The sequence below is a fragment of the Lissotriton vulgaris genome, chromosome 2_1 (assembly GCF_964263255.1).
Source record: "Lissotriton vulgaris chromosome 2_1, aLisVul1.2, whole genome shotgun sequence".
In the NCBI taxonomy this organism is placed as follows: Eukaryota; Metazoa; Chordata; class Amphibia; order Caudata; family Salamandridae; genus Lissotriton; species Lissotriton vulgaris.
The window spans coordinates 473,072,535-473,100,358 of record NC_141687.1 but is presented as its reverse complement, the minus strand read 5'-3'; the positions used below and the strand labels follow the sequence as shown (position 1 = coordinate 473,100,358).

The following is a 27,824-nucleotide window of genomic DNA, read 5'->3' as shown; positions in this document are numbered from 1 at the left end:
AGAAATTCGATCACATTTCTCCGGCACTAAAAGAACTCAAGTGGCTACCAATAGAAATGCAGGCGAACTTTAGAACAGCCTGCCTCACCCATAAAGCCCTTCACACAGGCAAACCCGAGTATCTGGCATCCAAACTCAGAAAAGCGGGTCAGAACAGGACTCTCAGAAGCGATAACACCCTACTTCGTATCCCACTAAAAGCACAAAAACAAAAAAACGCAGTCAGGTCCTCTGCCGGAAATGCTCCCAAAATATAGAACTCTATCCCCCCCACATCAAAACTATTCCTTACTTCCCAAAATTCAAAAGCCAGCTCAAAATCCTTTTCCTCAACCGCTCCCTATCGAACAGATAGGATCCGCTCGCTCGCCTCTGCTCTCCTCTACAATGCGGTTTGTCACCCTCTCCACTTTGACTCGTATCCTGAACGTCTCGCTGAATGGTTTATATTTGCTTTCTGCTCTGCTCTCTATTTGTTGTGAAGCGCTCCGATACCTTCCGGTCAGGATAGCGCTATATAAAACTTCTTAAATAAATAAATAAATTGTAACTTTGTATGATTTACGATCTCCATAGAAAGTCAATGGGAACCCGCGTCTGCGTTTAGACACTGCACGCGGCTCCCGTGGGTCTCCTACTTCCTAACCCTTGGTTGTTTAGTGTAGCCCCAGCGATTCTACAGGCCCTAGGCCTGCTTTCTAGCGCTCAAGTGGTACTTATACCACTTTCTTAGTATATGGTTTGTGAGGCCCCTAGGGCATAACGTATACTGTGCAACCTATCGTATATTAACTGTATGACTTGTATTAAATTTTGACCTCTGACCTCATAAAGAGTGCAGAAGGGTTGCGTTTAGATTAAATACATATATATTTGATGCATACCTTGTGTGGTGTCCTTTCATTTGGTATTCAAGGGATTATATATGGTAAAACAACTTGCTTAACTCGCCTACTGAAGTCTTAGTCTGAAGACTGCTGGTTCATGCTACCACTAGGATAGCTTTCTATAAGGTTAGGATAGCTTTCTATAAGGTTTTCTATAAGGTTAGGATAGCTTTCTATAAGGTTTCTATAAGGTTGACTTTACAACCACCATCAATAAGGGATTAAACTGGTGCAAGGTGCCCACTAGAACTAGTGGACATCATATGCCAGGCTAACTTCTCACATTGGGTGCAGCGGTTGGGATAAGAGCTTGCGATTTGTTTTACCAAATAATCTTGAGATATCAATCTGAAAGACTAACTTCTCACAATCAGTGCCCGAAATAAAGGGATGAACTCTATTTTTACATTATAAGTCATAAGAAAATATACATTTTAATTGTGAAAACCAAAGAGATCGAGTTGCCCTATAAACGTTAAAAGACAGACCGGCCACAAGACTATGCACACTGAAAAGTAACCTTCATTACTTGGCTCTTATCAAAGTCTGGAGACAATCTGCTTTGAATTCCAGGGGAAACTGATAACTAACATTGCCTCAGAAATTCTTGGCTTGTTCTAGAATTAAAAGCTGGTAAAATTTACAAGCAAATATGGCACAAAACAACTTTACAGTAAAGTCTTAAAACATTTTCAATGAACGCATTTATCAAACAATATATATTAATAATGTATTAAGGCAAGAACAACACATTTGAAAGAGCCTACTGTCACTCGCCTCGTAGAGGTGGAAAACATGAAGTGTACAGCCAAACTACCACGGTTGTACTCAGAAAGACAGATCATTCTAACACTTGCTTAAATATTAACATGTTGAGCAACCCTAAGGCATATGCCCTGAAAGAAAGCCAAGGTTACATGGATATACATGAGATAAATAAAGCTAAAAATTAACCCCTTCCGTGCTTGTGACGGAACCACTCCGTCACAAGCCACGGACGCGCTGTGCTGGTGACGGAATGGTTCCGTCACAGCGTGGCCATCCGGCCCACGCTGCAGCAATTCTGCGCCTGCGCGGGGCGTTCTATGGAGCAGGCGGGGCCGTGACGGAACCACTCCGTCACAAGAACAGCGCGCTCGTGACGGAGTGGTTCCGTAACGAACATGACCCTCCTGCCCCCCAGCGCCGCGGCGGAATTACCGGACGGGCCAAGGGGTTAAACTATAGAAATAAAAACTTTCTTCATCCATTTCAGCATAGGAGCCCAGATTAAGAAATAATGATCAATGGTAATAATAGCCAACCTTCTCAGGAGGAACCACATTTTTTCTGCCACCAACGCTGTTGAATCATGCAAACCAATTTTGAAATACACTTTTGAACTAATGACAACCTAATCAAATAATAATTAGTAGGGTGAGGTCACTAGTCCTTTTGAATATGTTTTCACTCTTGTCCCTCTTCAAGACTCTCTAAAGCAGTCACTCTGATTAACTCAACAAACAAAGATACGGGTTGTTATGCCCTCCAGCACACATGGTGTTTTACCATTACAGTGCAAAATTCCGAAGACCAGTAGCGCTGCTTATGTTCAAAGAAAGACTGCCTCATGTACTGAAAAATCGCATAAATCCGACCATTATTGTCTGCTATATGATCTTCATGCAACATGAGGTTATGAAAATGTCTATACGAATTGGAAAGGTTGAGGCCTCAGGTACCACACAGTCCAATAAAACAACATTCCCAGAGAAACCATGGTTTAACTTCTACCAAAAATTCTTTATATTGCCAGATTGATTAACTTCGTTTCTTGAAAGTTCAGTAAGTAATTATGTATTTCACCCTAACTGAGTTACCATATTGCAGATTTATTGATTTATATTCCAAATTGGTTCGCTGGTCTTGATTTTCACTCTGCCTTTTTAAATTGACACTTCTTAGAGAGGCAAGCACTACCAAAGTAGCCCAGCCTTTAACTGGTAGCCCTGCCCTCCTTATTATGTAAATTAACTCTAACCTTAAATGGCGGTTCTAGCAAGACAGCATTATTTATAAAAGTAGGATACAAAAAAAAATGTAGCCTGAAAAGGAATAATCATCTATTATCACTCACAATCCCCTCTCTTTATTCCGTTCTAACATTCTAGCTATTTGCATTCATATAAAAAACACAAAGTATAAATATACATTGAAAATAATTATTTGCATTGATTAAACAAATGTTACCATTCCAGTTTATGTGCAGAAAAGTGTTCTGATCTGATGATGCATCTATGATTTGTAATCGCGTGCATATACAAACTTCAAATAGTATGCAAAAATGAGTGGACAAATGTTCTGGAAAATCAAGGAAGAGCTTGATTGTATCTATTCTATTAGCGAACTTACCAATCCGACTTCCAAACCAACTTCTCAAACGTCTACCTAGCAAAACGATCTATTAAAAGGAATGCACCATTCAAAGATCTCACCAACATCTACAACAACTTCAACCTCCAACCTGCCACACTCCACGCCAACAAACTCTACTAACCAGCATTCATCAGCCAAACCATTACCACCTGGTCTCCGCTCACCACCCTAACCGCCTCAGCCCACCATGTCTTCCATCCACTACGGGCACCCTCCAATACCTTCCCCCACCACCGTTACAACATTGCAATGAACCCAATCAACACAAAACTCACCAGCATCCTCAACATCTCCACAGCAATTTTCCCGGGCAGATGGAAACATGCAGACGACATCAGAACCCCTCCTAAAGAAAGCCTCCGCCGACCCCTGCGATCTCAAAGATAAACAGCCGATCTCCCTGATTCCCTACTCAGCCAAAGTACTCAAGAAAGCCATCAACCAGCATCCCACCACATTCCTGGAACAAAATCACCTACGGAATGAATCCCAATCCGGATTCAGTGCCAGCTAAAGCACTGAGACAGCACTGATTGCTGCCACAGACTACATCAGAGCTGTGGCGTCACTAGGGTGGTGCGGGGGGTGCGGACCGCACCGGGTGACACCATCGCAAGGGGTGACACCGACGTGTGCGTGTTTGGTGCCAAGGCAGACTTTGTAAAGTTTAATTTGCAAGGAGTTGCTACTGGTATTATCACGCACAGCCTTTGTTGGCGCTGCTGCGATGTTTTTGAAAATAACCCAAACAGGTTATGTAGTAACTGTAATATTATCTCGGTGAAATCCACCTAAGGGGATTCCGTCAGTGTCAGAATTGTTTTACTCCGTCTGCACGAAGGTGGCCTTAGGAAGGTCTTTACAAGCAAACATGCTGATTACTTGAGGACCCAACCATGGGGGTGGGGGCGGGCAGTGGAGGGGAGACTCCTTTCTCTGTCAGCTGCGAGCCTTTCTGCAAAGGCAAGCCTCTTTTAATTAATCACCAGGTCTGGCGGACTCGGAGTAGGTCCATCATGGGGTAAGTCGTGAAGGGGTGTATTTGATTCTTCTTTTGAAAAGGAGCCCCCGACTCTTAAAGGAAACAGGATTGAAAAACCTCAGCTGTTTCAATTTCCTCAGCCTTCCTATGCAGGTCACCAGGTTTGCAATACAAATCTATTAATGTCTTAATTTCTTGTGTGGAGTCTGAGGTTGTTACATTTTTCAAGCGATGGCTCCATGCTGAGTTTGAGCTGATGTCCCATCTGGCGAGGAACATTGGGGAATTTTTAGTTTCCTCTTGAAGCACAGGGTAAGGTGCACTAGCTCAGACTCCCCTGAGAGAATTTTAAACATCTCATAAGGAAGATGAACTTTATAAAACGATAAGTGCGTGGAAACAGCACACTAAAATGACGCAAACAAGAGCTGAGACTTTTACTAAGGCCGCATTTTAATTTCAAGAGGGGGTGTTTACATAATTGACGTATTTCATATTGTTTGTGGTTTGCCACAATGACGACTGACGTGGCCCAATGCAGGAGCCGTCTACATGTCTCAGACATGCTGCTATTATGCGACACAGACCTGCAATAGCGGTTCAGGTGCGGATGTTGTTTCTGTTGCCATCGACTTAAAAAGCATATAAAACATTTGCAGCCGATACCCAGTAAATATGTGTAGGTCAAAAATGTTTCGTATTGGCAAACGCCAAGGAGCAATACGCAAGAAATCGGTAATTGAACAGTGAATGCACAAATTTGTGCTATAGACAATATTTTCAGAGTGACCGGGTGACACCATGATGAGTTACCGCACTGGGTAACACCAACACTAGTGACGCCGCTGCATCAGAGCACTACTCTACCATAGAGAAACGGTGGCACTGATCCTCCGCGACTCCTCCGCGGCATTCAACACTGTCTCCCACAACTCCCTCATCAACAGACTCAACAACATAGGAATACAGCAAGACACCTTCAAGTGGAACGCCTCCTTCCTTACAGGGCGGACACAGGGTATCCGACTGCCTCCCTTCTCCTCTGCACCCAAAGTACGCATATGTGGTTAACGACAAGGAACATCCCTCAGCCCCACCCTGCTCAACATCGACATGACCCCCCCTTGCAGACATCGTCCAATCCCATGGACTCAACATAATCTCCTACGTAGTTGATACTCAACTGATCCTCTCTCTAACCAAGGACTCTTCCAACGCCAAAATAAACTTCAGCAATGCCATGAACAACATAGCCAAATGGATGAAAGACATCTGCCTCCAACTCAACTCTGAAAAAAGTTCTGATGTTCAGGAAAAACATCTCTGCTTGGAACCATAGCTGATGGCCTGGAGGACTCAGACCTTCACCCAAGGCCAACTAACCATGAAACGACAAATCAATGCAGTTGCCTCCTCCTGCTTCCGCAGGCTCCTTAGAATCTTCAGATGGATCCCAACTGACACCAGAAAGACCGTCATGCAGGTCCTCATCACCAGCTGCCTCGACTATGGAAATGCCCTAAAGACCGGCATCTCCAACCAGCTACTCAGAAGACGTCAGACCATACAAAATGCTGCAGCCAGACTCATCCTGAACCTCCCTTATTGTACCAAAATCGCCCCCCACCTGAGAGAACTCCACTGGCTCCCAATCCAGAAGAGATGCCAATTCAAGATCCTCATGCACGCCTACAAAGCCCCGAGTTACTTACAACCTGCCTACATCAACCACTGACGGAACTTCCACCATACCTCTAGACACCTGCACTCCTCTTCACTCGCCCTTGCACACACCACCCGCATCAGTCGCATTCCGCAGTAATGGCCGCTCCTTCACTGTAAAGACCTGGACTGACCATCGTCTCCCACTACGTACAGCACCCTTTCTGGCAGAAAGAGACAACAGACCTGGCTCTTTAACGGAGACACAGCACCCAGATACCCCTAAGTGTGACAGTGTTGCGCTTTACAAATGCTGATTGAATGTTCAAATTCCTAGAGAAACTTTAAAAAACGCTTCACAAAGACAACAGGTCTAGGTGTGTACCTTCTGCATGTTTCTGATTTAACCACTTTAAGAAGGAGTGATATCTAGAGCTCAGGCACCTGAGGAGTTACAAATGATTTCCTCTTCTATATATTTGGCTGAACTCTGAGGGATTGGAAATCCAACCCCATCCTTAACCTATTATGACTGATGGTTCCCCCAAGAGCTGCTAATCCAGTCCTATTCACACATTTTTGAGACAGCACGAACTACTCATCCTTGCAGTTTGGGTAGAATGACTAAGATTGTAGGCTGCTTCCATATGAATGGTGTGGCTATGGTGGAGTCATGGGAATGAGTATACCTACAGGATGGAGCCACCCAGCTCAGTACACATAAACGTACACAACTTATACTAACTGCTTTCAAATAGCGTGGGCAGTAGGACCCAACAATCCGCTTCTATTTGCTAGTCTCAAAAAGAGCAAAGTAGAGAGAAACTAACACACTGCTTTGAACCCTATTTTATCGATGCAATCGGAGCCGCCAGTAAAAGTGCTCTACCACACTCCTAGTAAAGATCAATAATAGAGCCAAATTTTAAAATGTGGTATTGGGGGCCAGAGTTATTAGCCCGATATCACTCCTGGCCTCCAGTGTAAATATCTTGGCGAGAGTGTTTTTGGCCCGATTTAAAACCTGGGCTGAGGAAAATTCTATCCCTTCTGAGATTCCATATGGCTTCTGACATGGTGTTGGGACAATCAAGCAAAGCCTGAACCTAGATCTGATAATGGTAAAACACAGTAGAGTTAAACAGGGCTCACTTCACCCGGCATTTAAAAACCTGAGCTGAACTTTTCACAGCGTAAAAGCTCTAGGGTGTAAGCCATTAAGCAGGGAATGGGTTAGAGGAAACCATAGTCCGCCTACTGAGCCAGCTGCATACAAACATATCTGTAAAGTACGTTTCTGGCACAATGGCAAATGTACTCATTAGATTAGAATAAAGAGAGGTGTTTGCCAAGGATGTGTATTGGCTCTGTTCCTAGTGATATTATATGTAAATGGAATGGAGAACTATTTGTTAGCTAATGGTAAGGACATGCCGAACATTGGCATATTGCACAGCACCCTGCGCTGCTGTGCAATATGCAAAAATAAATAAAACAGTGTGGGGGTGGAGGGGGAGTGGGGACTGGAGAAGCCAAGCAACACAAGAGAGGAGAGTGGGGCAGGGAGCGATTGAAACAACGGCGAGCGAGAGAGTGCAACATTCACCCTAATACCACTTTGCCAAGCTTCCACTATATAATTATGAGAGAGACAAGCAACACAAAGGAGGAAGGTGGGTTGGGAGTGATCAAAACAATGGCGAGTGGGAAGTGGCTGGCGGGTTAAATGGCGGTGGGCAGGAGGGTGAGCATGGAAATGGATGGCAGGGAGTGAGGTAAAAATGGACAGCGGGAATTGGGGTTGAAAACAGATAGCTGGCGGATGGGAGTGAAAACGGACAGTGGGGGATGGGGGGAAAAAGACAGCAGGGGATGGGGTAGACCGTACAGTGCCATGCACTCTTATAGATCAAGTGCTTGGCCAGAACAAAAAAAACTAAAAAGTAAGGTATTTTCAGGAGAGCGCTGCAAGTGGAAGAACACTGGCCGCAAACAGGCAGCTGTGCCCCATGGGTCCAGACTGCACGCGACAGAAGCCCGGAGGAGACTGCAGGAGTAAGAAAGCAACCAGTAGAAGGCATGGCAAGTAAGAAGCAAGGAACAGAGAATGAAGTGGACTCCAACCCAACCAATGATAATGAGTGGTAAGTAATGGGTGGATTCTAAGCCCGTTTTCAAACTTTTTTTTTTTTTTAAATAGCTTTCGCTGACAGCGCATGTGTGCTGTAGGCAAACCCTAAAAATGCCACTCTCACAGATCTAGCACAATCTGTGAATGCTGCACCCGTTTTTCGTCGAGGTAAATGTTCAGCAATTTCCTATGATTACCCAGAAAAATGTATCTTGTGCCCTTAAAAATAATGCAACAAGCCTTGCTCAAATCCTTGGTGTTACATTTTAATACGGTGATCCATAGCAATCACTGGGGAAAGCCGTTTAAAAAAAAAAATTATGTGGTTAAAGAATTGCTCCAACCACTTGACTACTCTCAGGACAGCAGTGTAAATGACATGGGCATGTATGTCTGTAACTCTGTCATGCCGATCACAGGCGTCCCAAGTGTGTGAAGAGTAGAGAGCTAAAGGTCGGAAGAAACTGCCAAAAACTGAAGACAGAAGCTGTAGTACACATATACATCCATGGCGCAAATTCTTAATCTCTACATTAACTGAAGTCCTGGGGCAGAAGCAGTGACACATCAAACTTACCAGCAGCGGCGAGAACTCTTACCCCCTCACTCCCCCCCCCCCCCTCACCCCCTCACTTCTAAGGAGGCCTCTGTTGTCACACATTACAACCAGTAAACGTTACTCATGCAAGACCTTAATCAGCTATGAATGTTCCATCTTTTCACAGGGACTTTTACAATACAGTTCGTGGCGATCTCTGCCTTTTGTGTGCCCCCTTGCGCTTGGCAGGGTGCTCACGCTTACAGTACCAGACTTCACAATACTCTTACACAAGCAAGATTCCCTGGCAGGAGCGCGCGCACTCCAGGCCAATGCTCTTTCGCTTCAGTCCGTGGCGGCGAAGTGCATTTCAAGTGTTCAAATTCCAAAAATCATTGCAGCGAGTCAGCAGCCGGCTCCCTTCAGAAGAAGCACGCGTTTGCTGGGCACGTGCAAGTAGGACAGGAGTCTGTTCACCAGGAGCCAATTTTACCTTTGCGCAGATTCTTTTAAAGCCCCCCCCCCCCCCCCCCCCCCCCCCCCCGGCATGAAAGGAAGAGACTGCAAGGGTGTCCGACGCCATGCTGAACTTTTGGGTGTTAGAACATTGGAATGTTGGGAGTTTCATTAAAGACAATGGCATGCTCCGGGCTTCTAATGGGCTCCAACATTCCGGGTTGGCCTTTGTTCACAACTGTTGCTGTTAACAAAGGCCTCACGAGCCTGAGTGGATTCCAACCCACTCAGGCTCCTGAGGCCTTTGTTTTACTTTTTAGAACAGCCCTCTAGGGGAGTAATGTTCTGATAGCCTTAGAGTCCTCCGTAGTGGGCTATACCAGCCATTAAAGGCCCTCGCACTTTAATGCTGGAGCGGGCCTTTAACGGACCTTATAGCCCGCTACGGTGGGCTATAAGGCTGTAGTGGACACGGATGAACAATCCACATATACCCATGCATGGTATGAACACACATCCTGGCAGCAGACTAAACTACACAAGGTCATTCCTCCGTGACTACTGACAATGTCCCCAGCCTGTAGCCTTTCGGCAAACAGCGGTTTACTTTCTGGCACTGTATTTTTTATAAGCAGGGATGGTAAACAAAAGAATAAGGGATGTGGCACACAAATGCACTCACTGAAGACCAGAAACACTTAATCAATGACCGCTCCTACTTTCAATACAGGAGACGTTCTGCCACCGCAATACATGGACGAGATTGTGGTTTAGAAATATACACTTGCATTCACAGTTCTAGCTAAATGGCTACTTTGAAATACTGAGCATCTCCTTTGCTAGTGATGTACGAGGGATGAAGCAGGGAGGACCATAAAATGTGGTGAAACAGCATTCAGGCAGGTTCTTACCAAAGTGCCCGGCCTGATCTAAGGTTGTAAACAAGCCAATGTTACTAAGTAAGTGGCCTAACCGAAGGAGCCAAACGTGCTACGGACTGACAAATTCATAAAGAACTATGTGTAACCTCGTTATAGATGATTTACAGTATATTTAACTATCCACTTGTTTCAATTGTAGAGAAATTAATAATTGCTTCGCTTCATTTGTAATGTTTATAAAATAAGCTAGTGGGGGCTCTTCTGCTAAGGCATAGGAGCATCGCCTCACTGTTCAAAAGAAAAAAGAAAATGATAATAAAGTATTGTTATTATCATTTTATTTTCCCTATAGCAGTCAGTGGTGGGGCGGGGCTGGTCAGAGCAGGGGAGGAGTGGTGTGCACTCCCTAAGTGCGCATGAACTGTTTGGCCGGTCCTAATGGGCCGACCAAACAGTTCATGCACACTTTGCATGTTCCAACCAGGCTACATTACACAGCTTGGTCAGGAACATACACAGGCTCCCTGTTCCAGTTTGAGCACCGATCCTTGGCGCTCAGACCAATCACAACCCCGCACCAGCGTTGTGATTGGCTCAGGGGGGCCCGTCAGCTGTGAAGATTATTGCTACGTGATGTTTTATCATTAACGGAAGGACCCCTGAAAAGCAGCAAAGATGGAAGAACGCACTCTTGGCCACATTGCTGGCATTCAATGGAAAACACAACTCTGAGCCAAGGATCAGCACCAGATTGAGGATAGATATAGCTGGAGTAAGAGGATGAGTGATTATACAAATGAGCAGTTAACTAAAAACATTATTAAAATTATTATTATTATTATTATTAATTCATTCTTGATAAAGTGCATGGCTACCCTTAGGCATCCCAGCGCTAAATGCAACCATAAGCAGTTTCCAGTCTCACTGCAGTTTCTGGAAGAGCCACGTTTTGAATTGCTTCCTGAATGCAAAGTGGTGGATCGGAAGCGTGTTCCATAGAATGAATGAATTGTATGAGAACATGCGCCCGCCCGAACGTACTCTCAAGATTTTAGGAACCTTCGCTTGGAATAGGTTGGCTGATTTCAGGCTGCGAGAGGGCCAGTGAAAGGACATCATAGCGTGGTTGATTTTAGGACCGGTACCCCAGAGTGTCTTGTGCGCAATACAAAGTGATTTGAACATTATGCATTCTGTGACGAGTAGCCAATGCAGTGCCTTCAGTGCTGGTTTAGGCGATTGTTTTCTGGAAATGTTGTATAGCAGCCTAGCTGCGCAGTTCTGCACCACCTGTACTTTTCTTGTTGGGGTAATTCAGGGTGCCCAGGTATAATGAATTACAGTAGTCCAACCGAGGCAGCACCAATTCTTGTACCATAGTTCTGCATGCCGTTTCCGGGAGCAGTGGCAATATTTTCCTCAATTGCCTTAAGATTCCAAAGCATATAGCCGCTACTGGTACAGCTTGGTGGTCAACTTTAAGTGACCTGTTTAGCCAGATTCCTAAGCTTTTGATCCTTTCTTTGGGTTTTGGGGCTGGACCTAAGCAGTTCAGCCAGTTCACATCTGACGGGCGGCTCGTGCCATTGCCAAGAATCATTAGCTCAGTCTTATCCCCATAAAGCTTAAGGTATGATTGGTCCATCCAGTTGGCCACCTTTCCTAGGCAAGCTTCAAGGTCGACTGCGCTCTTCTTAGGGTGGTTGAGGGCTACCACCAGCTGAGTGTCGTCCGCATAGGTCACTATCTGGGCCCCATACGGGAGGACTATCTCAGCCAGGGGTCTTAAGTACACATTGAAAAGAGCGGGGCTCAATGATGATTCCTGTGGGACACCGCAAGTTAGTGGGATCCTTCTTGAGGTATGACTGCCTTCAAATACCTGGAATGATCTATCTGTTAAAAAGGACCTAAACCAGGATAGAGCTTTGCCTGCAACTCCCACCTCCTTAAGTCTATTCAGTAGAATACCATGATTTACAGTGTCACATGTGGCACTTAGATCAAGCAAGATGATTGCCACTGTAGCTCCCAGGTCAAGGGCTTTCCGCGATTCCTCCATAACTGTTAATAGTGCTGTTTCTGTGCCATGGTTAGGTCGGAATCCTGTCAGGGAGGTGTGTAAAATCTCGAGGGATTCAAGGTAGTTAGTAAGGGTCTTATTTACATGTTTTTCTGAGATTTTACTGGTTATGGGGGTAGCAAAACCAGCCGGTAGTTGCTCCAGACTTCCGGGTTGAGGTTGTTTTTTTTTATTAGTGCTTTAACCATGGCGTGTTTCCAGGTCAATGGTACTATTGCGGTGATTATGGAAGAGTTGAGAACTTCTAGTAATACCGGTAGTATAACCTCCTGTACCTTGTGCAGCAAGTGTACTGGTGCTGCGTCACAAGTGAGATCCTAATTTGACTGTCGTGAAAAGTTTGGAGAGAGTAATCAGGTCTAGGAGGGGAAAGTCTACTAGACAGTCCGATCCCTGCATGGCACTTTCCACTTTAGTGCCCGGATTCTCCGGCTTCAGAGCTGGTGGAAAGGCATTGGATATATTGAGAATTTTTTATTTTAAAATTCTGCTAACTCCACACAGAGTTGAAGTGCTGATTCTATGGACCTTTCTGGCGGGGGCAGAGTGGCAGATACTTTGCTATTCTGGCAATTTCCTTGGGATCATTGGCTGCCAAGTTAATTTTCTCCTCATACTATTGTGCCTGAGCTCTTAGTTTCTGTCTGATAAGTTTTAAGTGCCTCTCTATATTTCAGTTTTTTCTCTGGGCAGTAATCCTTCCTCCATGCCCAGGTCTCTAGTTTTTTACATTTTTGTTTAACTTCTCGTATTTTAGGGGTGTACCATGGGGATCGTTTTTCTGTAGGTCTCTTTGAGCTACAATTATATGGAATAATGGAGTCCAGGGATGTAACGTTCCATTCATTGAGGTTATCGTAGGCTATACTAGGATCGGGTTAGCGCTTCACAGTGTATTAGACCAGATTTCAGGAGCTAGTTTTGCCCAAGATCGGTCCCAGCTCTTTATTAGCTGGTCGTTGGGGATAAGCCATGATGACTTCCAGATGATCAGGATTATAAAATGATCTGGTGCTGAGCCCTGCAATGTTAGTTTTCATTCAGTTAGACAAATGTAGCGGAGACCCATCCAGTGAAAGAAAATGAGTGAGGTGCTTCATCACTATGTGGCAATAGAAAAAAAACATGCAGAAGTCTACTGCAGATCTGTGTATCATTTAGGTATGCTTGCTCAGAATGAGGCAATGGGAGCCACGTCAGCACAAGGGCACAGAAGAGACTACTAAATCTTGTGGAACAACATTCGAGATGTTTAAGGGCTGAAATAAATATTCAGCTGTCACCGGTCTGTATGCTTTCCCCATAACGACCTGAACCACAAAAGTGATTCTAGTCAGAGGAGTAGTTCTATTGTGGTTCAGTGTGTCACTAGTGACAGACAGGTTGTAAAGAATGAATGCACAGATGTGGCCCTGGTGCACGTCATCTTCTTTCCTAGATTCATAAAGGTTTGTGTCAGTACCCTGTGAGAGTGAGGTTATGTTTCGCAGGGGTAGATATTTGCAAAAGTACCACAATTTCCAGAACCTTTATGGGACAAGAAAGGTCAGAGACTAGTCTGAGGATTGCCAGTTTATCTGGAGGCAGGCAGGTTTCTTTTTAGTAGATCGGGATCATGGCATGCTTAAGATCACGAGTCACAGGAGATACAGCATTAAGCCTTGAAATGAGTGGCGTCACCACAGCCTTCTTTTATAGGAGCTTCCACTGCAGATGACTGTGGGTGTAGCAGGAAGTCTCAGGCGATTCAATATTTTAATTAAGTGACCTCTACAGATGCAAAACTAAAGGAACCCTGAAGGCAACTTTAACAAGGGACGGCTCCATGTACTTAGTGATGCTGTTATTTTGAAAGATACTGCACAAGATGTATTCAGTTCATGAAATGCTAGAAAGATTTTTACAGTTGTCTGTTTCAGTTGCACATCATATGTAGTAGGTATTCTCTAAAAGAATGGCTGATCTGTAGTCACAATCCCAATTTAGGAACAACATTTTCGTATGACCTACCCTGGCACGTCAGAATGCCAAGCTTTTGGAGAACCATATTTTTTTTATTAAGAATTTCTGTGATTTACCTATCCGTCTCTAGAGGGTTGCTATCACATCAACGTGAGGTGTGGACTGGTATATAAAAGGAAGACCTCTGCTAGTGTTCAGAGCTCACCAATGCAGCCCGCAGAAGTGAATGCGGTCAAGGAGGCTGCTTTCTGGTATAGAAGGTTGGTGTCCATGCAGCAAAAGGTGTCTAAAATGCTTGTGTTTTAGGAAGTGAGAGAACAATATGTATATACCATTGAACAGTCTGCCAACAAGGAGGAGATAATCCAGCATTTAGTTTACACAAATAACCTATAGAATTTCACACTGCAGAGTACTGGGATGCTTTAAACAGAACTCACTCGAAAACAAATCACAGCAAAATAGAATACACGTGAAACTAGGTGAATATCTGAGCCGTTTATTAATAAATGTTTCACAAACACTTCAGAATTGACTGGATAAACATTTGGAGTAATGATAAATTGACAGGATTGAGTGGCCAAAACAGTTCATTAAGGGATTTTGTAGGTCCAGAAGTAGTCGTCCAAATACCATTATACATATAAGGTGGGGTTTGATCGCCTGGGAGGTGGCAAATGAGTCTTCTGGCCTTTAAGTCAAAACGGCTGCCAAACAGTTTTGGGTTTTCAGATATCCACCAGCACATCTAAAACTACCAGATCTCAGTACAATTATATTATGAGTCCACAGAGCATGGGAGAGGGATGGTACCCTTGGGCAGGTGCCCCATAACATCTTAAAATGAAACTAGTGCAGGATATCCTTCCAGTAGTCAGTTGCCAGAGATGGTACCAAAGTGCCTGTTCAGAAGCTGTGGTTGGTCGATGTGACGAGAGTCCCTCCTTTCCTGCATAACTGGTTGGATTTGACACGGGGCTTGCCTGGGACACGATGGACGCTACCCATTGCCAAAGAGACCTTTGATAGAACGTAAAGGGGGTGGACTGCGGTGCGCGGTCAGGAGGCTGGACTGGTGGAGTGCGGAAACATTAGCGGCTGCTCCGCGACTGCACAGGGAACGCCGTGCTAAACCTCAGATCTGAGCCTGTATATGGGGAAGCCACGGGGGAAACAGGCCGAGCCCCCACCGGATCGTCAATGCTGCGGCAGTCCTGGAGAAATGTATCATGGGAGTGCTTTTGTGTGTGCGTCTGTGCGTGTATAAGGGGGTGTGCGTATATGAAAGACTATGTTCACATTTGTGTGTGCTTGTCTGTGTGTGTGATGGTGTGGACATGTATTTGGGTGTTTTTGTATTAAGAGCATGGGATTGTACATGTGCGTGTGGATGTTTCTGTTTGTGCGCCCTCTGTTCGCGTATGAGAGTGTGTGTGCACATTTGTTGTGTACTTTTGCATATCTGTGCGTGTGATGGTGTGTGTGGGCATGTATTTGTGTGTACGTCCTTGGGTATTTTTGTACTGGAGCATGTGATTGTATGTGTGCTTGTGTTTTTAAAAGTTTCTGTATGTGTGCTTGTGTGTTTGTGCGTGTCTGCGTGTATGAGAGTGGGCGCATTTGTGTGTGCTTGTGCACATCTGTGCATGTGATGGTGTTTGCATGTGCATGTATTTGGGTGTTTTTGTATTAGTGCTTGGGATTTTATGTGTGCTTGTGTTCTTGGATGTTTCTGGCTATGTGCGTGTCTGTGTGCATCAGTGTGCATATGAGAGTGTGTGCTCACATTGGTGTGTGCTTATGCAGGTCTATGCTTGTGATGGTGTGTGCAAACTGGATTTGTTATTTTCAGGCAGCCGCTGTCCTGGATATTGACTTTAACTGCCTGATGACTGACCTTAGGATGGCCACCAGTGTACCACACAGTCCCCTGTCTGACCCCAAGATGGCTTCCATAGTGGACCCTACACGTTGTTTTAGTTCCCTGGACAACAATTGGACATTAACCTGACCTTGAACCTAACTCCTTACCTGCTTACACATCAGGACTTTGAACTTGCGGAACTTACCCCAAACTGTGGAGACCTAGCGATTTGGCTGATGCCCAGTGGAGCTACCATATAACTAAATAGGAGATGTGTTGTGGACTCACCCTCCCTGCTGTCACCTACCCAGCCGGACCTTGGGCAAATTTTCCCCTCGTCTCTACTTCCTATCTTCCTCCTACCCCTTTACCCTATCCCCTTACTCTTCATTGCGCCATTCACCTTGTCCCCTATGTTCGTTAAATGCTTTCCTTGATACTTATGTAACTTTTAACTGATGTAAATTGCAACATTATTGTCCCTCATGTAAAGCGCTCTGATTCCATCTGGTATAGCCAGCGCTATATAATAACTCATTAATTAATTTTCTTCCCATTTAGTACCCTTTCTCTCTTAGTCTTCCTCCCTAGCGCCTATACACTCTCCCCTGAATCTCTCACCTTGCCTGCTAGTCTGCCTAGCCCCCTGTCCTTTGTGCCCTTTGACTAAGCACTCCTTCTCCCATTGTTGGGGAAAGGTCCAATATTTATACTCTGGATTCTCAGCGTACCCGCTGAGAGAGTCCACTGCGCCAAGGGAGCCACTCACAGCTAAGGTATGGTATGGCACCCCTTGCCAAAGCACTCCCTCTCCCCTTTTTGGGGAAGGATCCAGTATGTAGGCCTTGGAGTCTCAGAGACCCCTCTGAGAGAGTCCACTGCGTAAAGGGAGCCTCCCGCAACAGAGATAGGGAAGTGATACCACTTCCCCCTGGGATCACAGCTTACTGGACTTTGGACGTTGCTTTGACTCGTCTACCGGTTTGTGTCCCAGTCACCCTTCCCCTCCTCTTTCCTTGCGGTGTCCTTCACCCTCCCCTCCTCTATCCCTCCTTCATTACCTGTCTACTTCCCCAGCTCCTTCCCCCTCCCCTAAATCTTTCCCCTTGCCTGCATTTCCCCTCACGTATTTGTGCTTATTGTTTATCCTGACCTTACAAGTAACTATGTTGCCATGCTCTAATAACTAAGTAACCTTTGTAACATTGTAACCTGTAACTTTGATCTGATGCTCATGTAAAGCGATCTGATCCCTCCGGGTCTAGCCAGCGCTATATAAAACCTTTAAAATAAATAAATAAAATCAGGTATTCAATCTGATCCAACATATGGAGGCTTTAAAAATCATTCACTTCTACTAGCAGAAGGTTTGACTGTTGCAGAAGCTGGATGGTCGGCTTCTTAAGGGAGTTGTAGTATGCCTGGGGTAGATAAAGTGAAGCCATGCCTACAGTAATGATCGTATGAAATCTCTGACCAGTCCAAATTGAGGTCACCTCGTACAGTCTTATTTAAAGTCAACTCCTACAGAATCTGGGACATGTGATGCTTTAGGATGTTACGTCCTGGCATTTCCAATTTATGTGAACCGCAAATATATCCATGTCTGGATACCCATTTCCTCAACAATTGTCTCAAGTAATGTCATGTTTGTTTTTGCTATGTGGGATAAGCTGAAATAGCGGTTGAGTCAGTATGCTCTCCAGATGTGAAACCGTGGATGTGACACAACATAGATGGCCCACTCCTGTAAGTCTATTGACAGTTTCAGTGATGTGGTTTGTGGATCCCGCTTTCTTATTCCCCTATACAAAACAGACTGTAATGGTGATGGTTTGCATCATCACAACCTTTGGCCTGACCACTGACAGAAGAGCTTTCAAGTATAGGAACACCTTCAGGATCAACGACAAAAACGCTTTGTGGAGGTGTGTGTCAGATTGGGACCAGAAAGTGCTTATGAACAGGTTCCCATAGTGCTTCACCACAATACTGAGAGAAGTCTGCAGCACCTGAAATTTTGGACCGAAGGCTGAACGGTTATCCCACTGACAGGCTTGGAGAAAGGATCCACGATTTGAGCTATGATGTCAGAGTGGGCTGAACTGTGACAGACTTTGAAGGCTCTCCAGCAACACAGTGCTTGGCCAAGTGAAGCTGCAGAAACATACAATTTAAAATGAGGAACCACCACTCTTTGGAGGACTGGTGTCCACGAATCTTCTCAAACCATCTGAGCTGCACATATCTAAAAGGTACATTGTTTCATCACTAAATGGCACTCTTTCGGGTGGAGGAAATACTTTGCTAGATCAGTGTCCAAAATAGTTCTGATAAACTGGATCCTTCCTGAAGAATTTGAGAGGATTTTAATGTTATGCTCAACATAAAGCGAAGATTCAAGAGGATCCAAAGAAATAGAGAACCTGCATAGAGTTCCCTGAAAGCAGTCACCACCGAAAGAGCCCCACGTAAGGGTAGCAACCAACTTTTGTGCAAAACGTACATGGCTGTGTTGACAAAGGGCAGATTCTTATACAGGTAAAACAGCAAAATATATCATTTCTATCACACTCAAGCACCAAGGATACACCATGAGGACTGTGTGCTCCTGCAAGTAGGGCCATAGAAATTTGTATTCTGTGAATCTATGGAGTAAAAACCAACCATTGCTCAAAACTGCTGCCAAAGCCAATATTTCTGACCTTCTGAAAGGGGGTTGAATGATTCGGATTTTACAGATGCAGAATTCGGAGATACCCACCTCCTTTATTATATTAACCAAGTACATAGTACTAGGGTGGACAGGCTGTACGTCTGATCTCTCTTGATCTCCATTAGAGATCCCCTAGACATTGAGTGAGAGTTGAAGGTGTCTGAGTAAGGCTTTATTGCCAAGCCTATCCTAACCTCTGAAGTCCCCACGACTTCAGAGATGTAAATCTGCAGCTCTGTTGTGACAGGAGTCATATGGACACCAGTAACAATGTGGCTTCTTGGCCTCTGTTGAGACCTCTATAGATTTCACTTTCGACTGATGTGCAAAAGAGAAGTCAATGCCTGTAATCTTCAGGTGAAAAGCAGCAAGAGTAAATTTAATGTAAATAGTGATTATTTTGGGGTACATGTTGGTGCAGTGGGAATTATTAGACAGGAATGGAAGAGCGGATACTGTTAAACTACAACTCCTTGGCCAGCAGGAGAGAGGGCAACCCTGGGCCCATCAGATACCGCTTCAATGGTATTGAGTGAGTGGGCCGTGACCGTACTGGACTGCACAGCTGCTGATGCTTATACATTGAGGAATCACCTTCAACTTGTGAAAGCACAGGCAAATAATCCATTACACGGTGTGGTCCTGTGGTACCTCACAAATTGTTCTCTGAAGTTGATCTAGCTTAATGAGCCTTATCTTTGTTGGATAAGATAGGCATATGTCAGCGCAACAGTATATAGTTAGACAAAATGACAACAGTAATTTATAGCAACAGAGGGCACTGGTAAATAGACTACAAATAACAATTTGTGGTGAATTACCGCCTCTCTCGTTGTTTGTGTGGTTGAAGGAGCAGAGTTAAACCCACGTAATGACCAATCAAATGTATTAAGATTGAAGTTAAATAGATTACTGCTTTTTTCTGCATTGTAAAATGAGGAAGATAGTGCCACTTGAACGGTCAAAAGCCTCTAGCAAGCTTAGAGAAAGGAGCCGACTACCATCTGCCCGAAGTTATTCCATTGCATTTAACAGTCTTCCACAGTACTGGTCTTCCATATCAAGTTCAATGCCATGATCTCATTTTCGTGGCTCGTAATACAGTGTAAGAAATGGGAGGGGCAACCACAAGGTGGGTTTGAATCCTCTCATTCTTTATTTCTCATGTTTTCCCATAAATCACCTCTTTGTTTATCTAGGTATGATATGTAAAGATAGAAAATTTACTTTAGCTATATTACTTCTAAATTAAATCTTTGTCACCTATTTTTTATTTTATTGTTTTATGTATAAACAGAGCATCTCTGAAGTTTAAAAAAACATACTGCTAAAAGTTATAAGCATGGATATTGTTAAGGAAACCTATTTGAATTATAATGTGTGGTACACAATAGTACATTGCCCGCATGCAATTGTATGCCTATCTGCTTCTATTTTACTTCACAAAATAACACTTTTTAAACCATAACCCATCTGAATAAAAATTACATTATAGTCACAGTGATAAGCTAGAAGCAGAATTAATAATACAAATGGGATTCATTGTTCACATTCCACCATCATGCCAGCACTGCAAATTAACTTTAATACTTACATGTGGGGACTGAGTTCATAGAAATTTCGGTTCCTGTATTCTTCCACTTTTTCCGGTGTATAAATGGTTAGAGATCGGTAAGGATTTACAGATATAACGACACCGCCAATGTAAGTCTGCAACAAAAAAAGAAACGGGTTTCAGCCTATTCTTATCAATCCTCAACATGGATTAAAGCTTGCAGTTTTCCCCTTGTTAAGCAACTTAACTACTAAATGAGAACAATATCTAACCTGCCCTTCCCACTAAATATATATAACAGTCACTAAAAGGATGTTTATCATTTTACTTATTTTCCCTATAATAGGTTCTCTCTGTGGTTAATGACCAATTTTTAATTCTTCCTTTGAGGATCCGATAAAAACTTGGATGGTTGAGGGGTGTGGGGGGGGGGGGGGGGGGGGAGGGGTAGAATCACATAACAGAATGGTATCCTTTCCTTCATCAGTGGGGGCACACACAAGCACCAGAAAACCATACCAAAAAATAAAAAATGATATAGCATCTGATGAACTGGCCAATGGCACACAATGCTTGTGGGCGAATTGATAGACATTTTTTCAGTGCTGATTTGTAATTCTCCATGAAGTCCTGTCGGTTGATTTGTACCTCCTAACCAAGAGACCAAATTAGACTGGTATGGAATGGGGCTCACAGCTGAATGAATTTACCCGACACAGCCATGCTGATCATCACAAATGGAATGTGTATGGTAAATGTCCTTTGCATGGGGTGGACCTTACTTTGATACCTCAGGCACTAGTTTCTATACCAATTTACAAGACATTTTATACCAATGGGTTATTGTAATTCTGTAGGCCTACAAAGTGGGAGTGAAGGATCATCATGGTCCACTTTAGTTACTACCTGTTGTGAAACACGGGCACTTCTGATGCGAGACAGTGATACCATATTACACTGCATCAGCAAATTTTATAACACATTAGCAGCAGATAAGTAACTAAAAACTCAGAAACCAGTGTGAAGACTATTTTAACCCTTGACTCAAAAGCATTGATTACCTCCTGCTACTGAGTGAAGATAAAGTTAAATATCAATGGGGTGCCCCTGTGTTCCTCAGAACCTGGGCTCCAAATACTGTACAAACAAAAATTGGTTCTGTTGGATAGTTACACAATTGGTCATATACAGAGTTGTATTACATGGTTAAATCCCATTCATGGATAGTAACAAAAAGTATAAGAACATGATGGTCCAGACAATTTAATTACTAAGAATGATATTTTTTATGTCTCTAATGCGATCAATTTCCATAAATAAAACATTTAGGTGCTCCATAAGTGATAAGTGAAAAAAGTGCTTGTACAGTGCATCAAGATAAAAAGTACTCAAACATTTGTACCAGAACGGTTCAAATCTTCAATGCGCCTGTCCAACATATTCAAATCTGTAATCTCTCATTGATAGACTAAGTTCATCAGTTCGTAGTTTGCCCAGAACCTGGAATGAATTAGTACTGATTTTAGAACCATCAACCCTCTTGGGTAGCATGTGCTTTCTTTACATCCTAGCAGGGCATCATCAGGCCTGAATATGGAACAATCTGGAGTTGGAGAAGGACAGTATGTGACCTTAATTTCAAGAAGGTTCTCCATGTCGGTGACTGGGCATTTCCTCACAATTTCAGAGTGGACGGCATTATATGCTCATCAGGCATATCCTCTATAACCAGAAACAGAAGCATTTGATGTGTTGATTAATTGCATTGCATCCAAATGCATATGGCTTGCTCAAAGGGAACGGCTGCAACTCGGTGCAATCCTGTTAGAGGAGTAAATGAAGATAGCCATCATATTTACCAATTTGTTTAGGAATATGCTATCAGTAACAAAGTACATAGATGGGCACATAAGAGAATAGACTGACAGAGAAATGTTGGGCTAAAATGGACTAATAAATGGAAAAAACCAACAAGTAAATTTTACCCTCACCCACCTCTCTAGCTAATTTGTCCACTCAGATATCAGTCCAGAAGTATATTTTGCATCTTCTGGACAAAATCAATAATGTGCTCCGCAAGCTGTAAACTTGAGCAGGCACTATTATTTTTTCACTTTCTCCAAGAATGTCTTTTGCCGCACCTTGGAAGAACAAAAAGAAATACTCTTGTAACTCGGACTCTGCCGAGCTGGATAGGTGATGAGAACGTGGAATGTTCTCTTCTCCAAAGAGCTTCTAAACCAGTCTTGTGGCCAAGGTTGAAAAACAAAAGCACTCCCTTGCTTTTGTTTCCTTAATGCAGCTCTCGAAATTAGATCACTAGTCTCGGATGCTCTTGCAATTAGCAGGCCTGAGCTCTCAATATTGAATCCTTTGTGGCCAGTTTCAATGCGCTTGGCCAGTTTCAATGCGCTTGTAACTATTTAATTTTGTGTCAGGCCTTTGACTGACATGATTTCCAACATCACTTTCTACCAGACCTCAACCACATCACCCTACCTACGTAAGGAGAGAACCCCCCACTCTCCTTAGTTTCCCTTCCACCCCCTCAGAACAATGAACCGGGACTCCAGGTTTTTGAACTTTCCTTTAAGGTTGAGGATACTTCTCGCTCCACATTGCTTGAGGTTCTTCTTTTGTAACAGAAAATAGCTGGTAGCAGTTCCAAAACACACTCACAATTTAACCAAGTATCTACAATCATAGCTGCAAGTGTCCTACATGGTAAAAGGCTGGTGAGCTGGAGAGTCAGAAATGTGCTCCCTTATTGTTGCAGTGAATTTGTTCCAGTTAAGCTCACTAGAATCACAGAGTGTGTGTACGCAGGGCAAAATAATGTGCTTATACATATCCTAAGATGTTTGTGGTTTAAACTGGACAACTGAGGTAATCAATCCTGGTCAGGGAAATGGCTCTAGTGCTCTATTTGTCATTAGTTGGGTGTGAATAGCACATTTCAATAATCTTACAGAAAGAGGTGGAACACAATTTTTCATCTGGGTGCATATACTTCAACACATTGTACTGGGAGTTATGACCAGGTCAGAAAAGTCTCTGGGAAACTTCAATCCTCAGAGGAGTCTTCACAAGGTGAGATTGCCTGTGACTGCAGCAGTTCAAGATGTGCAATACACTGGCCCTTGAGAGGGATTCAGCAGGCCACTTGCAGCCAGTGTAGCAGTTCTAAGTTCAGCTTTATGCGATTTCAAGAGCATAGATTAAGTATGAATCTTGCAGAAGAATCTTGAAGTCTGAGCAGGTGGTGAGGTTGGTCACCAATGTAGCACCTATTCGTCCAAAGAAGAAGCAGGAAAAGTACAGCAATGTAACTTGAACCCAATGTGGGACTCGAGGAAATGGAATATCCAGCTGCGTATAACACTGTCAAAAGGAGTATTTCTCAACTAGTGCAGTATCCAACACTCTACAGACGCTGCAAGGCGGGTGGGGCAACTCGAGTCAATATGGGATTGTGGTTACTACAAAGATGATTATTTTGAGGGTAGATCTTAGGGCTTTAGTAACGAGGACTCTGATGATGTTGATGAGTGTGACTGGGATTCCATGATCCTTTAATCTTGTAATTTATAACTATTATCAGTATTAATGACCTCCATGGATGATAGAAATTAACTATCAAGCATAAATCTCAATATAAGAATTTTTTTTAACAGTGATGAACGCTGTTTAGGACATTTCTAAGTTCTTCTAACATAGGCTAATAGAAATCCAGTGCAGGAAATTCATGTTATTTGCTTAGGATCACACAATGCCACCAAGTGAGGTCAAGCTTCAGTCACCAAAACACATCCCCCCTCGGAAGAGGCGTACCGGTCTGAAAAGCCTTTACCAAAAAGCTGGTGCCTCTGAAAGAATGGACTTTTTTAACGAAAAGAAATGGTTCTGGAGAGACTATGTCTTTATGAGCAGGCTTATTTATTTATTTATTTATTGTAAAGTTTTATATAGCGCGAACAAGACCCGTGGGTATCAGAGCGCTTCACATAAAAGTATGATATAAATATTAACAAGATGATAACCATTGAATACAAATAGATATGAGGTAGATTGTTATATAGCTTTGGAGAGTGCTTATGCAACTCGCTTTCATTCGAGGCACTCTTTTCCACTACGTCGTAACTACAGAGCCTGCAATACTAGCATTTAAGAAACTAGCTTCCATTCGAATTATTCTTTTCCAGTACGCAGCAGGCAATAGTAACATTTAAGAAATTAATTTCCATTCGAATTATTCTATTCCAGTAAGCAGCATCTATAAAGCATGCAGCATTAACAGCTGTCGATTTCGACAAATAAATGAGGTAGGAGGTTATATGGATTAGGGATGTGAGATAATTATATACATTCACTTTGCCATGAGGTTGCAGCTGGTATACAGTTTAATCACCAGGAACGTCTGTCCGTTTCGATCCATAGTTTATCTTTCATCTAGTTCACGTCGATACTTCTCTTTCTGATGACGTGAGTGATTTGTTTGAGGACAGAATCAGATCCCAAAGTGATCCATTAACTCCTCTATGCGAGGTATTTACTCATTAGGAAGCTCTTCGCTTCTCGCTTGAAAGTTAAGGTATTAGGGTTCTTCCTGATGCTTGGAGGGAGTGAGTTCCAGATTCTCGGGGCAGCTCCTGAGAACGCTCTGTCATAAGTTTTTTTCTTTCTAAAGATGGCTGGACGCAGCAGCAACTCCTTGGCACTCCTAGCAGGTCTGTTGCCTCCTGACAGCTCAATTTTCTTGGATAGGTATCCAGGAGTATTGTGGTGAAGCGCCCTATGGGTGATACATGCTATCTTTAGTTGAATTCTCGCCTCATAGGGTAGCCAGTTCAATGCTTTCAAGTGCGGGGATATGCGGTAAAATTTTCTTGATCCAGAGATGAGTCTCGCTGCAGCGTTGAGGCAAGCTTTTAGTGGTGCTGTGGAAGTTTTTGGTAGACCCGCTAAGGTAGTGCAACCGTATTCAATCCTAGAGATGACTAAGGATTGGATTGCCAGTTTCAAATCTGCTTCAGAGATAAATGGCTTCAGTTTTCTTAGGTAGTTCAGGTGGAAGCGGGCGCTTTTAGCCATTGAATTAATGTGAGCTTTCATGTCAAGATTCTCGTCTAGAGTAATTCCTAGCGACTTAGCTGAGCTTACTAGCGTCGGAGTGCAGTTAAGCGCAGTCATCAACTTGGTCCATTCCTTTATTTCTGTGACGCACCTTGGTGGAGAAATTAGTAGGATGCCATTTTTAAAGTTTCATTCATTAGCTCAATGTCTTCAAGAGAGGCAATCTTTAAGTAAATTTAAGTAAACAGGCTTGGCTGTTTACTAAGCATTGACAGGTTGGACTATTTAATAACCACTCGACTGTGTTGTAAGTAACAATGTTTAGTGGATGTATTTCTTAAATTAGGATGAAAGGGGAGTACGGCTGAGGAAAATTACTAGTTAGTCAATTAACATGCCTTGACTTTCATATACCTCCAAGTCAACACCTGCCAGTCCAAAAAATCTGATATAGACACAATCACAATGGACCGCACACCGCTAGCCCCTCCTCCGGATCGCCCCTAGGGACTCTGGTACATGTAGTTCTTGAGTGGTTCACCCCAGTATGTAGACAGGCTCCCTTGAGCCGGTGGAGGTGACTACCTCGAGACAGTGCACCTGCGCGCCATAAGAGGAATCTGGACCGATGAATATTTTCGGCAGCCGACGCAGCAACCCCGTGCACTCGTCTAATCCCTGCTGATGAGAGGTAATGACCTCGAAACACATGTCCAGGGATGGCAAGCAAATCAGTGAACACCCTCAAGAATCGGGTAGAAGCGCACCCGCTGATACCTACTACATCGACCATCATGTTCCGGGGTCACACGCTGATGGGACGAGCAGTGTGCGACCTCATTTGGAAAAACTATTTATACAGGCTCCGTTGAGCCGGTGGAGGTGACGACCTCGAGACAACGCACCTGCGTGCCATAAGAGGTATCTGGACCTATGAATATTTTCGGCAGCCCTCGCATCAACCCCGTACACTCGCCTAATCCCTGCTGATGAGAGGTAATGACCTCGAAACTCGTGTCCAGGGATGGCAAGCACATCAGTGAACACCCTCAAGACTCGGGTACAAGCGCACCCGCTGATACCTACTACATCGACCATCATGCTCCGGGGTCACACGCTGATGGGATGAGCAGTGTGCGACCTCATTTGGAAAAACAAAAAATATGATATGTACGTTAAGAGTTGTTTTCTTTTCTAAATGGGTACTTATATGGATACAATTATCACTCTTTGGTCCTAAAGAGGATTGTAAATAAAGTGAGTAGAAGCTGATCCATTTGCAGAGATAACTAGCAGTAAATCCTGAAGGATACATATTCCTGGATCTGCTCTGCCATCTTCAGCCAGGATAGCTAATAACTTTAATGCCCATAACGTATTTCACTAACCACGATTGGTTAATCTTATCATGTGATCTGAAGCTGCCGTGTAAGAATGAGCCTTGATAACGTGCATAGGGAATATTCCAAATCGCGCCGCGATTGCGCATAAAATTTGTTGTATACTTCCTAGAAATCTAACCAGTCTAAGCCCGCACGAAATACATGCCGGTGATTTCAACAGAGGATGTAAGTTCACACGTGTTGTGTCTTAAATGTATTATGTTCCAGCGCAGCTGCTTTGTTACCCTTTTTCATGCTGTAAAAGCGCGTAAACACACCTTGTGGAGAGCGGGATGAAAGATTTAAGTCATTTACGTAGTCATGATCGAGAGGTCTTTAAGCTCTCTGTATTTCCGATGTTTGAGATAAAGCGTGTAACTTTAACAGGCTAAGGTCGGTCAGCTCACTCAGTATAACGATGGTTTGTGTAGAACAGTTTGTCATTTTTACATATTTGGTTGTCAATAGGCTGATCTGGCATCATGTATTTTTCTGTTGCAGACCCCTGAAGAAGGCTCTTTTTCCAGACCCGAAATGCATTGGGTTATATAAAATTGTTGGATTGTACAGCATGCTCTGAAATCTCACCATGAAGTAATGGATGTTTGAATAAATGAACTTATTGATTCAACGCAGAAAAATTCAGTAGAGTTTGTGTGTAACATGAGAAAAATGTTCAGAAACGGATAGTTTCAACTGCGAATCGCGCTCATCCTGGGGTCTGGTGCACCTGACCCACATTGCTTATTATTTGCAACCTGAGAAGTGCCTGAGACAAATGGGTTAAATGTATGTCACATAAACACAGTGTATCATAAAAACAAACACATTCAATATAAAAAGCAGCTCAGAAAAAAAAAACACGCCAGAGAATAAAGAATTATGCTTGAAAAGTACATTAAAAGCTGCCCTCGCCAGGAAAACCATACAGACTGCTCATGACCCAACAATATTTATATCAATATTAACCAGTACTAAAAAAACACTGAATTATTAAATGGCATAAAAACAAGAATTTAATTACATCTATAGTGGGGTCAACAAGAATGTCAATGGTAAGGAGATATTGCGACAAGTCCTATTCAATGGACAATTGTTACATCATATGTCTCGTCAATTGAGAGGCGATTGATTTTCATGGGAGGACCTGATGTATGACTGGCATACTATATTACAAGAAATTAATTTCAGGTTATTTTCATTCTGATCGAATTGAAGTGAAGTTATTGTAGTTTTC

At 43.4% G+C, this 27,824-nt stretch overlaps 1 protein-coding gene across 4 annotated transcripts in view; it reads right to left on the bottom strand.

The window, feature by feature from the left end:
* Positions 1 to 27,824, bottom strand: part of MYO1B (myosin IB) — a 757,882-nt gene that overhangs the window by 567,589 nt on the left and 162,469 nt on the right. For all 4 annotated transcript variants that reach the window (XM_086955387.1, XM_086955390.1, XM_086955388.1 and 1 more), the window contains exon 3: positions 20,172 to 20,287. In XM_086955387.1, the coding sequence (XP_086811513.1) occupies positions 20,172 to 20,287 (116 nt within the window). The remainder of the gene's footprint in view (positions 1 to 20,171; positions 20,288 to 27,824) is intronic.